At 39.4% G+C, this 13606-nt stretch overlaps 1 protein-coding gene across 2 annotated transcripts; it reads right to left on the reverse strand.

The window, feature by feature from the left end:
* On the reverse strand, positions 1 to 12996 carry LOC100561620 (keratin, type II cytoskeletal 7). Of its 2 annotated transcripts, XM_003217029.3 has the most exons (9): positions 12580 to 12996; positions 9654 to 9865; positions 8878 to 8938; positions 5689 to 5784; positions 4404 to 4568; positions 2957 to 3082; positions 1624 to 1844; positions 736 to 764; positions 1 to 609 (listed from the first exon to the last, which is right to left on the reverse strand). In XM_003217029.3, the coding sequence occupies exons 1-9, from the start codon at positions 12919 to 12921 to the stop codon at positions 554 to 556; spliced, it is 1308 nt and encodes a 435-aa protein (XP_003217077.3). In that variant the 5' UTR covers positions 12922 to 12996; the 3' UTR covers positions 1 to 553. The 2 variants fall into 2 exon arrangements, with proteins under 2 accessions (XP_003217077.3, XP_016846728.2); XM_016991239.2 differs by having other exon boundaries at positions 1 to 764.
* Between the last annotated feature and the right edge of the window lie 610 nt (positions 12997 to 13606).

Here is a 13606-nt window from a genome sequence, read left to right on the forward strand (position 1 = left end):
TTTGGAAGGTTTCATTTTTATTTTTAATTAACTACAACTCATCGTGTCACCAAGCTTAACAAACTGTGGCTTTATATCAGTTGTGGTTTGGTTTGCCTTAAAAAAGCTATATTTGAGACATAACTTTGAAATGGCTTCCTTAGAAGACTTAGTACAGTTTAAAGGACTATTACATGTCACCGGCAATCCAAGTGTTGTTAGACCTGCATTCCCATAATCCCTTACTGTTGCTATGCTGGCTGAGACTTCTGGTAGTTGAAATCCAAAATATCTGGAGAGCCAAATATTCCCAGTCTTGTTTAAGGTCTGCACACAAACTTAAGGAGAGAGTGGATTTGTTCCTGGCTCACTATTCAGTCAAAGGGATTGTCCCATATGATTACTGATATTTAAATCCAATTCATATCAGGAGTCCTCAGGAGCACAGATGCATACACCCTATATAACCATAAACCCAAGGCAATCATGCAAGGATTAACTCCTCTGAAGTTTCAGCTGCCAGTCCTAACAACAACACCCTATATTTGTAGCTAGTGTTCTTTTGGCTTTCAGTCTATGGTTTCAGATGGCGGGCTGGGTTGTGGAGGGCACACGTAGCATTCACCATAGCTGTAAAAGAATGAAATGTGCAATGAGTGATTCTCACAATAACCCATGTGTTTCAAATAGAGATAATGTGGGAAATTAAATGTTTCCCATTACAGAAGTAAATAACGGAAACTTCTAGTTTCTTACCCACGTTCACAGGAACTCCTGCAGAGATTCTGTTTGAGAAAATGGTAGGAAAGGATGGGGAGACAGAAGAAAAAGAAATGAAATAAAGAAATTATGAGTGCTATGACATCCCTTTTAAAAATAGTATTGAATTTAAAGAAGTAATGGCAACAGGCAAAATAGAACAAAATAAAATCACAAGCAATAATAAAACATATAGTAAACAAACAAAACCATAAACATGTTAAATTGACTTCCACTTTATACCTATTAAAAGTATATGACTCTATATTGTTAATCCTCCCTCTAATCTAGATAAAAATACATAAACTTATTCTTATCAACCAATTATTTCTGATTCTATAACCACTGTAAATATCAATTAAGCAGGAATCAATTCCTTCTTAAATCAGTCTACAAAATAAAATATAATAACCATGCTCCCACTTGAGCTTTATAATCCAGTCAAGTGATTCTACTTTTATTCTACAAACCCTATTACCATTACATTCCCATTTTTTTAGATATTCTGCAAATGAATTATAATCTCACTCTCTCTCAATCAAAAAATCCCCAATCTATTTTAAATAAATAAATTCATTTATATGTTTCTGCTACTTTATCTTCTTTCAGAGAAATATGTTTAGCTGCAGAATAAAAAATGAGGTCTTTATTGAAGCACAACTAATATTCAAAATGGGGACACAAATCAGTTATTCAACTATTTTAAAATTAAGTTAACAATGTTTCCTGTTAAAATCGCTGTCTGGGTTACATAGGTAGATTTTTCTTGAATATGATAGAGAGTAGTGAAATGTATGTGAATGTTATCTCTCTGCTCTAGAAATTCAGCCATAAAGAAGCTTAATCCTTCCTCTCTTTTTTAAAGATGCTGTATGTTACTCTCACCTTTGCTCCTCTCCTTCCAGCAGTGTCTTGTATGTTGCAATCTCAATATCGAGGGCTAGTTTGGTATTCATGAGATCCTGATAATCCCGCACAAGGGCGACCAATCTGTCTTTGGAGGTCTGCACACGATTCTGAAGATCCTTATATTTAGATTCAGCATCTTGCAGAGCATGGTCTCCAAGTTCTTTAGTTTCCCTGAGGGCTGCATGCAAAGAAGCAACCTGCAAAACATGGGAGGAGACTTCCAAAGGTCATACCAGATGCCAAATTTAATATCAGATTTAATACTGTCCTACATCAGCAGGGATTCTGCATAATCAAATGCTATAATACATTCCCAGAACTTAGAACAATAGGTCACCCTAAGTTCAGCAGGTTCCTCAAAGAAAACATTACTATTATATTTTATGCTATATGTTGATTACTATGATGGTTTTATTGATATTGATGTTTTATTGTTGGTATAATTGTTTTATCATTTTATTGTTGTATGTTTTCGGGCTTGGTCCCCATGTAAGCTGCTCCGAGTCCCCATTGGGGAGATGAGGCGGGGTATAAAAATAAAGTTATTATTATTATTATTATCATTATTATTACTATTATTATTATTATTATTATTCAAAACAAACTGTTATGAACAGTGGCTTTTGTCCCCACAAGTTGATTTTCTACTGTACCCTGAATGTATTTTGGTAAACACTCAGCTCAAGAAAAGGCACATTTCTTCAATGGGACAAAAATGACATAATAAAATGGCAACTCTCATAAAAATGGCCAAATCAAGATTTGTTTTTTGAAAGAATATAAGCATATACATTCAAACTATGGGTAGTTGAATCTATAGATGCAGAATCCTTCGATATGGAGAGCTGACTCCATGAGAAGGATACATGAGGAGCTGTTTGTGGTATTGTTGAAGAATCTGTTGACTCTTCATGTTCTCTCCCTCTTCAGGCTATTTGATCTTCATTTTGCATATCCATTGGGATGACTTCTCATATTGACAAACTATATCCTAGCCTGCTTTGCATATAATTACTTCTTCATCCCTGGTCAGTGATTCTTGACATCAGCACAACACCCCAAGCAGAAGAAGTGGATTTAGAAGAAGTAGTTCTGACTCATAGAATCATAGAATCATAGAAATATACAGTTGGAAGAGACCACATGGGCCATCTAGTCCAACCCCCTGCCGTGCAGGAAAATCACAAGCAAAGTATTCCCGACAGATGGCCATCTAGCCTCTGTTTAAAAGCTTCCAAGGAAGGGGCTTCCACCACACCCCGAGGCAGTATTCCACTGCTCACATCTGTAAACACAAGAATTTTCCTACCTTCTGCTTTTCGGTTCCTACTTGGCATCTCATTATCTGGACATAGCGATTTAGCTCAGCAATATCAGCATTGTTTTGTCTCAGCTTCTCATAGAACTGACTTCGTTTGCTTTGGAGATCCTCCATCTAATATCCATACAAAAGACAAAATAAAATCAAATGGGAAGAGGGAAACACCAAATTCTAAAAATAATTTGGAATTTCTTTTGGGATGGGAGACTACAATTTCCAGAATCCTCTAGCCAGTCTGACCCCCTCACTGGATTATTTTGACACAGGATGGATTCTTCTTAAATCTAGATTTTACATTACTACCTTGAGAGTCCTTTTCACTAGCTAAGTTCATCAATCATCTCAGACTTTCTGTGAACAAGAATGAATTGTTTGTTGTGCAAGTGGCCTCTTGGATTACATATAGAGCCGAAGCAAGAGGGAATCAGATGAGATTATGCTCAGATGTTCCCCATGATGCTTTTCTGAGATGTTTTCCTCTTCCAGGAGTAAAATGTATGTCCCTGAATTGAAGACTGTTAAAAATTCTATTTAAAAAAAAACCACATGGAGGCATGTAGAATGCTTCAGAAATCCCTTCTAGAATAACAAAAAGTAATAAACAGATACACTTGGTGAAAAAGTTGGTCACAATCAATCGTATTAACAGGAAAAACTTGTCAAAGACCTTGCAGTAAAATAAACATGTTTATCACTCTGAATTCCCCTTAGCTCATCTGACCATGGAAGCTAAGATAAGCTGGATTTGGTTAGTGATTGTATGGGAGGCCATCAAAGAATACCAGAGACCTTCAGACAGGCCTGTTAAAATTCTTTCAAATCTTGGAGATGCATTGCCAGTCAGAATTCACAAAACTGAGCTAGATGGTCCAATTGTGTGCCTCTAAGTAACACACATCAAGATTATTGCCCAATCCACTTCTTATTACTTAACCAAAATGACAGACTCTAGAACATGGTTGACAACAGCATGAGTACTGGGGGACATTTCCCTCCAAGTCTTAGTTAGTCATCCCCTTCCCAATAGCACACCAAAACAAAAATATACTACTTTCAAGATAATGAATAGCTGAGTAAAACATACAGGACTTTACACCATGGAAATATGAGCTGCTTTCATAACCACCACACCCAGGAGCCATTTTAAATCAGCAGACAACTGTTACAACATCATTTTATAGTCATTTTGATGCAAAGATGGCAATGAGAAATCTAAAAAGAGATTATAGACAAGAATAATAAAAATGAATAGTGAAGTCCCCACAGGACTGAAAGATATGGGAGTTTTAATCTAAAGCGTACCATGTTGAGGAAGAATATGGCAGGACCTGGTTTACTATATTTTCAAGTTAGCTAACTCACTTTTGGCACTCTGGAGTATCAGAGCTGTTGATTTCCTAATTGACACACACCATTTTAGGTCCCTCTTTCATACCTGGTTCCAGTAAAAGAGGTTAGCTTCTCCCTTGCTTTTTTGAACAATGCCCTGATACCAGCTCTCAATTTCCTGGATGAGGCCATCCATATCCAGGCATCTGCTGTTATCCATATTGACCACCACAGATGTATTGTTTAACTGACTCTCCAAGATAGCGCGTTCCTGTTGGGGACAAAGAACTTGTGTGAGACCTTAACAGGAATAAAACAAACAGTCTGTATTGAGATGATGAACAACACAATTCACATATTTTATATTGGTTGATATTGGATTCTTTAGTCCTGTGCGCAGCATGTCTAAGTATATAGACATGTTTGTCTGGCAGAGGTGTTTATTCAAAACCACAATGTGGGTTTCTTATTTTTTGACTACACCTTCCAATACCACCTTTTCCAGCCAATTTGGCCAGGTTCTGGGGGTTGTAACTTTTCCAAGCTAAAAATTAGAGCCCACAGAAATTCATAATTAACTGATCCTTGCTGTTGCAACTAGTTTTTTTTTTCCTCTCCCTTTTCATTGAGCAGCATCTTCCCTACCAAGGAGAAATGAAGGGCAAGGAACTTTTTTTCACTATTTCCCTTCATTGTGATATCCTGGATTCTCATCTATCCAAGTGTAGCCATTGGGGGCTCTCACATTCGTTTAGGTTTTAGTCCTAATTTTAAAGCAGCTGTCCAAGGAGTTGGCTCCTTTTTCTACAGTAACTTTAGCACCTTGGACAGTCCTTTTAAACTTTGGGAGCAAGCCTGGAGAGGATTCAGCACTCTGGTGACAAGGAAGCAATTTAGTCACCCTGATAACATTGTGACATGAATACAAAATATAAACTTTGAATTGTTTAGAACAAAATGTTCTAAACTCCTATCATTGCCTAAGAGATTAGTTGGTGACAGCAGCTGAGTTACAGAGCATATCTTTGCATACAGAAGGTCACAAGTTTTATCCTGTTGTAGTCAAATATCTCCATATGAAGAAGAGGGAAAGTCCTCTTATACAATCTGGCTAGTCAATGTAGGCCAACTGGGGACACCTGCCTCAGACAGGAGATGCAGGAAATGGCAACAAACTGCTGATGGGCAAATTTCTGTGTGCCATGAAGCCTAGTTCCATCTTCTGAACTAATTGTTTTCTCTCTTGTGTGGTAGAAAATGTTGTCCTTTTTGCTACCTGACAAATCAACATCAGTAAAACCATTGTTCCTGATCTGTCAAAATTACACAGGTAAAATGTCTGCATAGAGGAGTAAGAGCTGTGTCTAATGTTGCAACTTAAGGAGACAGACCTTTGAAAAGAAGTTTGTCAAGAAACCTATGTTTTCTTCCAGCACTTCTTTCTTCTGTTCCAGTTCCTTCTGCTTTTTAAATATGCCATCAACATCCTGAAGAACAAACATGGAATGAAACAGTTATATAATTTCAAAGGCAGGGATTGGAAAGGAGGATCCAACTACAAATAACCTTTGGGTGTGGGTGGGGACAACTAAAAAGGAGTGATACATTTTCATATTGAACATGATTCTAATTTTTCAGAAGGATATGTAATACCTTTTCTTTCTACCCAGGCACTTCTCATATTTAGTGTCTTAATACTTTGTAGTTAGTAGCCCTATTTGCCCACTGGGACGCTTCTCTATGTAGTGTGCAAGTACAACTATGTTTCAATTGGTGTCAAGTAAATATGGAATTTGGCTATGAAAAGTGTGTTTTTGTGTGTGGAAAACTATGTAAATGTAAACACAGAAGATCCCATGTTAGCCTTCCATTTCTACCGTTATAATTTTTTTTTCCGTGTTAGGAGCGACTTGAGAAACTGCAAGTTATATGCCAAGGAATCTTGCAGCATCTTTGAGGCTTATGCAGTGCACATCTAGGACCCATCTGTATAGACCAAATGAGTCAGTTTGGGGATGGCATCCACATATCCATTCACATTATCACGGGGAAGGCCACCTAATGCAGCTTCCTCCCACATTAAATTTTTTTTGGACTATTCTGGAGCTTTAGGGAAGCTCTGGAACATATCTACATTTTGTGCTACTTTCTATTCAGAATGCACCTGCAGCTGTTTACACCACCATCTCACTTTCCTCAGGTTTGGGCAGCCTTGGGACAGGGGATGATACCTGCCTTATTGTTCTGTTGCCCACTGGGAATGAAAAACGTGGTGTTCCATGCTCAGTTCCTATAATATTGCTAGATAGTGTGATGAGACAACAGGAAATGGGAGGGGCAAAAGAAGAGAGCAATTACTGCTTTCCTCCCTTCTCTCTCTTGCATTGCTTCTTTACTCGAGCTATCACCACTACAGTGCCAAACAGTGACCGGGCCTTGCAAACCCCAGAATGATGGGAGCAAGATGAGCATGTGTCTAGCAATGCTGAACATGATTCAGTGCAGCTAGACTGTGTGTGTGTGTGTGTGTGTGGATACCATTCAGCAACTGGGGTGGCACAGAGATGTGAAATGTAGGCACCCACCAGCCAGTGGATCTCAACTTGGGATCCCCAGATGTTTTTTCCTTCAACCCCCAGAAATCCTAACAGCTAGTAAACTGGCTGGGATTTCTAGGAGTTGTAGGCCAAAACATCTGGGGACCCCAGGTTGAGAACCACTGCTCAAAGCTGACTCACCGGGGACCATAGCAATGCTGATTTGGAGTACCTCACTCTAGATCAGCATTACTGTGTAGATGCCTGATCCAGAATCAGTGTTTCCACTGCCCCAACACAGGGGAAGATTCAAATCTTGTTGTAAGATTTGGACCTTCTTCTGTGTTTTTTTAATCCAGGGTGCAGTCACATTAAACAGCTTACCTGGGTTAAACTCACATCATTTAACAGATTCACATAGGCTGTTGCAACCCTCACGCTGCAATAAATGACAGTGTAGAACTACCACCCTGAATCTACAAAAGGTTATGCTATAAGCTTCTTTCTCGTGGTCTCAAATGTCTTGGTATGCTTAAGCAGAGTAACATAACTATGGGCCTCATCATAAAGGCCAGAGAAAGCATTACACTTCTGGTGAGCATTACTCCATTGGAGCCAGCACAACATGGGAAACCTCCCATGTTGGGGGGAAAGCGTCCAGTGACGTTTTCACCCCAGTTGGGGGCAGGGCATCCTAGGACACTAAATTCATCCCATCTGATGAGGTCGATCATAGAATCATAGAATCATAGAATAGTAGAGTTGGAAGAGACCTCATGGGCCATCCAGTCCAACCCCCTGCCAAGAAGCAGGAAATCGCATTCAAAGCACCCCCGACAGATGGCCATCCAGCCTCTGCTTAAAAGCCTCCAAGGAAGGAGCCTCCACCACAGCCCGGGGGAGAGAGTTCCACTGTCGAACAGCCCTCACAGTGAGGAAGTTCTTCCTGATGTTCAGGTGGAATCTCCTTTCCTGTAGTTTGAAGCCATTGTTCCGTGTCCTAGTCTGCAGGGCAGCAGAAAACAAGCTTGCTCCCTCCTCCCTATGACTTCCCTTCACGTATTTGTACATGGCTATCATGTCTCCTCTCAGCCTTCTCTTCTGCAGGCTAAACATGCCAAGCTCTTTAAGCCGCTCCTCATAGGGCTTGTTCTCCAGACCCTTAATCATTTTAGTCGCCCTCCTCTGGACGCTTTCCAGCTTGTCAACATCTCCCTTCAACTGTGGTGCCCAAAATTGGACACAGTATTCCAGTTGTGGTCTGACCAAGGCAGAATAGAGGGGGAGCAGGACTTCCCTGGATCTAGACGCTATTCCCCTATTGATGCAGGCCAGAATCCCGTTGGCTTTTTTAGCTGCTGCATCACATTGTTGGCTCATGTTTAACTTGTTGTCCACGAGGACTCCAAGGTCTTTTTCGCACACACTGCTGTCAAGCCAGGCGTCCCCCATTCTGTATCTTTGATTTCCATTTTTTCTGCCGAAATGAAGTATCTTGCATTTGTCCCTGTTGAACTTCATTTTGTTAGTTTCGGCCCATCTCTCTAGTCTGTCAAGATCATTTTGAATTCTGCTCCTGTCTTCTGGAGTGTTAGCTATCCCTCCCAGTTTTGTGTCGTCTGCAAACTTGATGATCGTGCCTTCTAACCCTTCGTCTAAGTCGTTAATAAAGATGTTGAACAGAACCGGGCCCAGGACGGAGCCCTGCGGCACACCACTTGTCACTTCTTTCCATGATGAAGATGACGCATTGGTAAGCACCCTTTGGGTTCGTTCGCTTAGCCAATTGCAGATCCACCTAACCGTAGTTTTGTCTAGCCCACATTTTACTAGTTTATTTGCCAGAAGGTCGTGGGGGACTTTGTCGAAGGCCTTACTGAAATCCAGGTAGGCTACATCCACAGCATTCCCTGTATCGACCCAACTCGTAACTCTATCGAAAAAAGATCGATGATCTTTGAATACTTATAAACTATGTAAGTGTAAACCTTTTCATTTCTTTACTTGATGTAGATGATGGTATACTCCTCCTGGATCACTCACCTGCTTTAACACAATAAACTCATTCTCTGCATTTGTTCGTCTCTTGACTTCTTCTTCATACCTTGAAGGGGGAGAGGGGGATTATGATAGTGGCAGGAAAAAGGGAGTTTGTCAGCACATAAATCATACATGGACTCTGCACTAGATTAAAATATGCTTTCACCTAGAATCCTGCCTTTGAGGATTGGAAGGGACAAATTCTGAATTTTGGTGAATTATTCAAGAACAATCTGATACAAGATTGTATTCATTGCTACATATCAAATTTATGAGGTACAGGTATTCCCACTACAGAGAGAGCCATGCCATAACCGCTTGCACTACAAACATGGTTGAATTCACAGGGATACATAACTAGATTTTAAGTGTTAAATACTAAAAGTGTTTCATGAAGAGATGAATCCCAGCTTCTCCCACATAAACAAACAAAACTCTTTAAGTCTTTATTTCTCAGATATGAAGAACTCAAGAAATGTAGGCAAATTTGCTTCAACAATTAATTAAATCTAGCTTCCAAACTATTCCAAACTGCAAAAAGTGTGACATGCTACCACTATGCTATGTGACACAATGGAGTTGAACTGGCCTGGAAGGACACCATACTACATATTTCATATCTCTAGATATAATGACTGAGAACAAAGGAAGAAATTTGGAGCTACTGATATCAGCCATACTTTCTACTCTCCTCCATTCTTAAAACGGAACGCATTTCAGTGTTAGCATCATTTTGACTACCTGCAAAGACCGACTGTATTATTCAATAGGTTCCTTACTTGCATCGATTTGCCTCAATTAGATCCAACATGGTCTTGTGTTCCTGTTGTAGTTGGTTCTTCTCACACAATAAATTGTCAAGTTTTCTTCTCATGCTAGTGATGTAATTTTCACATAGTGGTGAAAGGTCTTTCTTAACTGCTGGGTTTTGAGATTTCAGCAGCTCCCACTTGGTGGCCAGGGCTTGGTTCCTTTCTTCCAAATATCTGACCTGAAATCCAAAAGGAAAGAAGTAACTGGATTTTGCTACAAAGCAGTTCAGATTTTCAAATGTGAATACATACATAGCTGACACTGCCCAGGCTCACAAGATACATTTAGACAAACATGAAGAATCTTTGGCCCTCAAGAAGATTGACCCACACGTCCCATCAGATCTATCCAGAGTGGCTAATAGAAATGAATTGTGGATGTTGCAGTAAAAAAAAAAATCCCCAGTTGAAACCAGGTGCAAAGAAAATACTTGTTGACAACTCTGAAACTAACCTATTATAGACATTTCTTAGTCAGAATTGTTCAGAGAGAGTTTGCCTTTGCCTTGCTTTGAGACTGAGAGAAAGGTTGACTTGTCCAAGATTAACCAGTGGATTTCCACAGTCAAATGGGGAATCAAACCCCACATTGTACAGACTCACCAACTGGAACAATAACTGAATTGTAAATAAGCACAACAAAAATCCTATTGATTTAATGGCTCTCCTCTGAGGCTAGCAATTGGATTTATACTAGGTGCCTCTGTAAACATGCTAAATCCAGGAAATTGTTAACAATATCTGAACTAGACTTTGCAAACAAATATTTTCATACATAACCCTACACTTGCTGCTCTAGCTCCATCATTACTTGATTTCAGCTGCTCCACTTGAGAGGGAAAACTAGCTTTTGACTGTCTATTGTTGCAGTTTATACTGAAATAATCTGAAGATTTTCTAATCAATACCTATCATTCATTTTGGGCCCAGGCCATGGGTAGACACAGAACATAATGGATTGTCCAAACAATATCACTTTGCAAGAAGTGTTACATTGAAAGACACTTCTTTCAATCAACCTCTGATAGGGTTTAGAAATGTTGTTCCTTGGATATCAAATCCAAAAATCCATTTTGGGCCTGAATCTGTTTCTTCTTCTTCTTCTTCTTCATTCACTCAGTCATTTCCAACTTTTCTTGACCTCATGTCCATGCCAGAGTTCCCTAGTCACTGGCCTCAGCTTCTTCAAGGTCAAGCCAGTCATTTCAAGGATACCATCCATCCATCTTGCCCTTGCTCCCTCCTTTCTGTTCCTGAACTTTTTCTACTGGAACATGGTTGAGATTTGGCTATACCTTGATACTTGGGTTTTCTATCAAATTCCTGTTTAGGTAGCTCTATCTGGATGTAGGTTACTAGGTGTAAGATTAACTGCCAGTGTTTATAGATATATTGCATAGTTGTTTGCTTAGAACATGTATACACTCATACATGAAAACAGACCTGGCAACCATTAGAAAAGTCTTGCCCACATGAAGCACATTTCCATTCATTTCCCTGTAGGAGACCTGGCATATAAACAAATCAGATCCATGAAGTATTTGGCACACATATACTCTATATATGTCTTTTTTCCCCTTTGATGATCACACAGTTCTATCAGTTATACTCAAACTTTGCTATAGAATTAATTTCAGAATTCCTGCAATCAGTTTTTGTTTTGTTTTTATTTTTTAAAGTTTTTTTTTAAAAAAAATCCATGTTTCTTTTGTGCTGGAGTATTTTGTAACAATTTCTGGTATAAGTTCAAAATGAGTCTCTTTTAAATTTCAAAACTTATCCATCTTTCTGTCTCTCTTTCTAAACCCTTTCCCCTTCAGTTGTAGTGTCACAGCTCCCACCTGCACTGCTCATTTCACAGTTTCAAATTGCAGTGGTCAGACAATGAACTTGAACAAAAGCAAGCAAATGAGAGCCCTTTGTGTGTACCAGTGCTCTATGGTTTGTGTCATTATCACCATCCAGGCTTCAAACTGGTTTCAAGATTTCCTATGTAATCAATGTGTACAGCAAAACCACTTTCTTCAATACCAAGTTGAAACTGCATTCAATATGTATATGTAGATGGGCCCTCAGTGAAAAAGTTATTTTGCACCAAAGCACTAAATGACCAAGATTATATCTACCTATCTATCTTAGGATAAAATTTTCCATTCAAAAATTAGAACCATCTCAACAACATTCAGGGACTGACCTTGGTCTTTCAGTAATTTTTGTGAGCTCCTCAATTATTGATTAGAACCTTTAGTGTATGTATCAGAGTTTGGAAAAGTTACCCTTTTGCATCACAACTTCCAGAACCCTAAACCATACCCAGTGGCCATATTGGGTAGGAAACGCTGGTACTTCTATCATCTGAAGTGTAAATATCTATATACCCACTCATCCCCCCGCTACACACATATTATTGGATTTTGTCCACCTTCTGTTCTCCAGAGCTGCTTTTAGACATGGAAAGCTACTTTCAAAGCTGCCTCCCTATAGCGTCATTCATGAAAAGATGGTTATCCTGAGAGTCTGTTCCCAACACAGAAATCCAGACCTGATATTCCAATACAATATGCGGTTAGCTTTGTGTTATGAAGGAGGCATGGCAAAGGTAGCTTCAACAAGCAGAATGCTTTTAACAGCACCATCACCAAATGCAGTGCTTTTGAACAGTCAGTTCACACAGCCAGTCACCATGTACACAATAATCAAATATTAAGATTAAATGTTCATCAAAGTCCACAAATATTGATCAAAGTTCATAGATTCAAACTGATGTTCAGAAGTGTCAGTAAGCAAAAAACTCAGTTACAAATCAAATGTTGAATATTCTGTCAATTTGAATATTCAGTTCCTTCAATATGAGATTGAAAGAAAATGAAAACAAAAAAAATATTCATCTCACCTTATCAATGAAGCAAGCAAACTGATTGTTGAGGTCCTTGATTTGTTCCTTTTCATCTGCTTTAACCTGATGGTCATGTGGATCAACCCCAAGATAGAGAGGTTCTAAGAGCTGCTTGTTAATGTAAATCTCACGGATTCCTCCACCCCGGTATCTGCCATTGGAAATCCTATGTGCTTGGCCAAAGTTATGGAAACTTCTGCTGCTGTTGCCTTCTCCAGACCTGCCAGTGGCCACGTAAGGTTGACATACAGGTGGCTTGTAGGTAACTCCAGTGGAGGAAGCAGAAGAAAAACCTCTCATTCTGTGAGAGCAATTGTAAGGCTGCTCTTGGTCCATCATAACTTAGTCAAACAACAACATGAAACACAGGAGAAGAGCAGCAGAAAGACCTTTGACGTGATACATGGAACAGCTGTTTATATATAGAAGAAGAGGCAGGATGACAGTCTAAAATTTGCAGTGTTGATTTAGGATATTACTGGGCTTGGCTTGCCTGGCAGCAAGACATTGACTTCCACAGGGTGAAAAAGGAAGTAAATAGCACTAGACAAGACCTGGAGGGCACAAGGAACCTTCTAAGTGCACTGTTTGCAAAACTCAATCAGAAAGCAGTCATTTTCTCAACTGATTGGCTTCCCTTTAGCAAGCAGTAGTGTGCTATATGTGACATTTTTTCTTGAGGGCAAAGGCATGAAAAGAGTTTGAAATATGTCCTCCCTCCTAAATCATTTTTTTATCATGTCAGAAGCGAATTGAGAACATACTCCTAAATCAGTATGACATGCCAGTTATCACATCACCCTGGCCAATACTTCCCTCAGAAATTTCCCCCTTCACTATTAAATGCAGTATGACACACAACTGTATCTGTGAGATCAGTAGTTGTGGTTTCATTTATCCAATTTTGAAAAAATATGTCTCTAAGCATTTTCTAGGTCATCTACTATAGCTCTAGTGCTGTAGGTCCCCAGATGTTTTGGCCTTCAACTCCCAGAAATCCTAACAGCTGGTAAACTGGCTGGGA

Source organism: Anolis carolinensis, chromosome 2 (genome assembly GCF_035594765.1).
Source record: "Anolis carolinensis isolate JA03-04 chromosome 2, rAnoCar3.1.pri, whole genome shotgun sequence".
Lineage (NCBI taxonomy): Eukaryota > Metazoa > Chordata > Lepidosauria > Squamata > Dactyloidae > Anolis > Anolis carolinensis.

Coding starts and splice junctions, on each gene's coding strand:
- LOC100561620 (XM_016991239.2), bottom strand. CDS start 12,921: ATGATGGACCAAGAGCAGCCTTACAATTGCTCTCACAGAATGAGAGGT. Junction 4,569..5,688: donor TGACAAACTTCTTTTCAAAG/GTCTGTCTCCTT, acceptor TGTCCCCAACAG/GAACGCGCTATCTTGGAGAG. Junction 765..1,623: donor CTGGAAGGAGAGGAGCAAAG/GTGAGAGTAACA, acceptor TTTCTCAAACAG/AATCTCTGCAGGAGTTCCTG.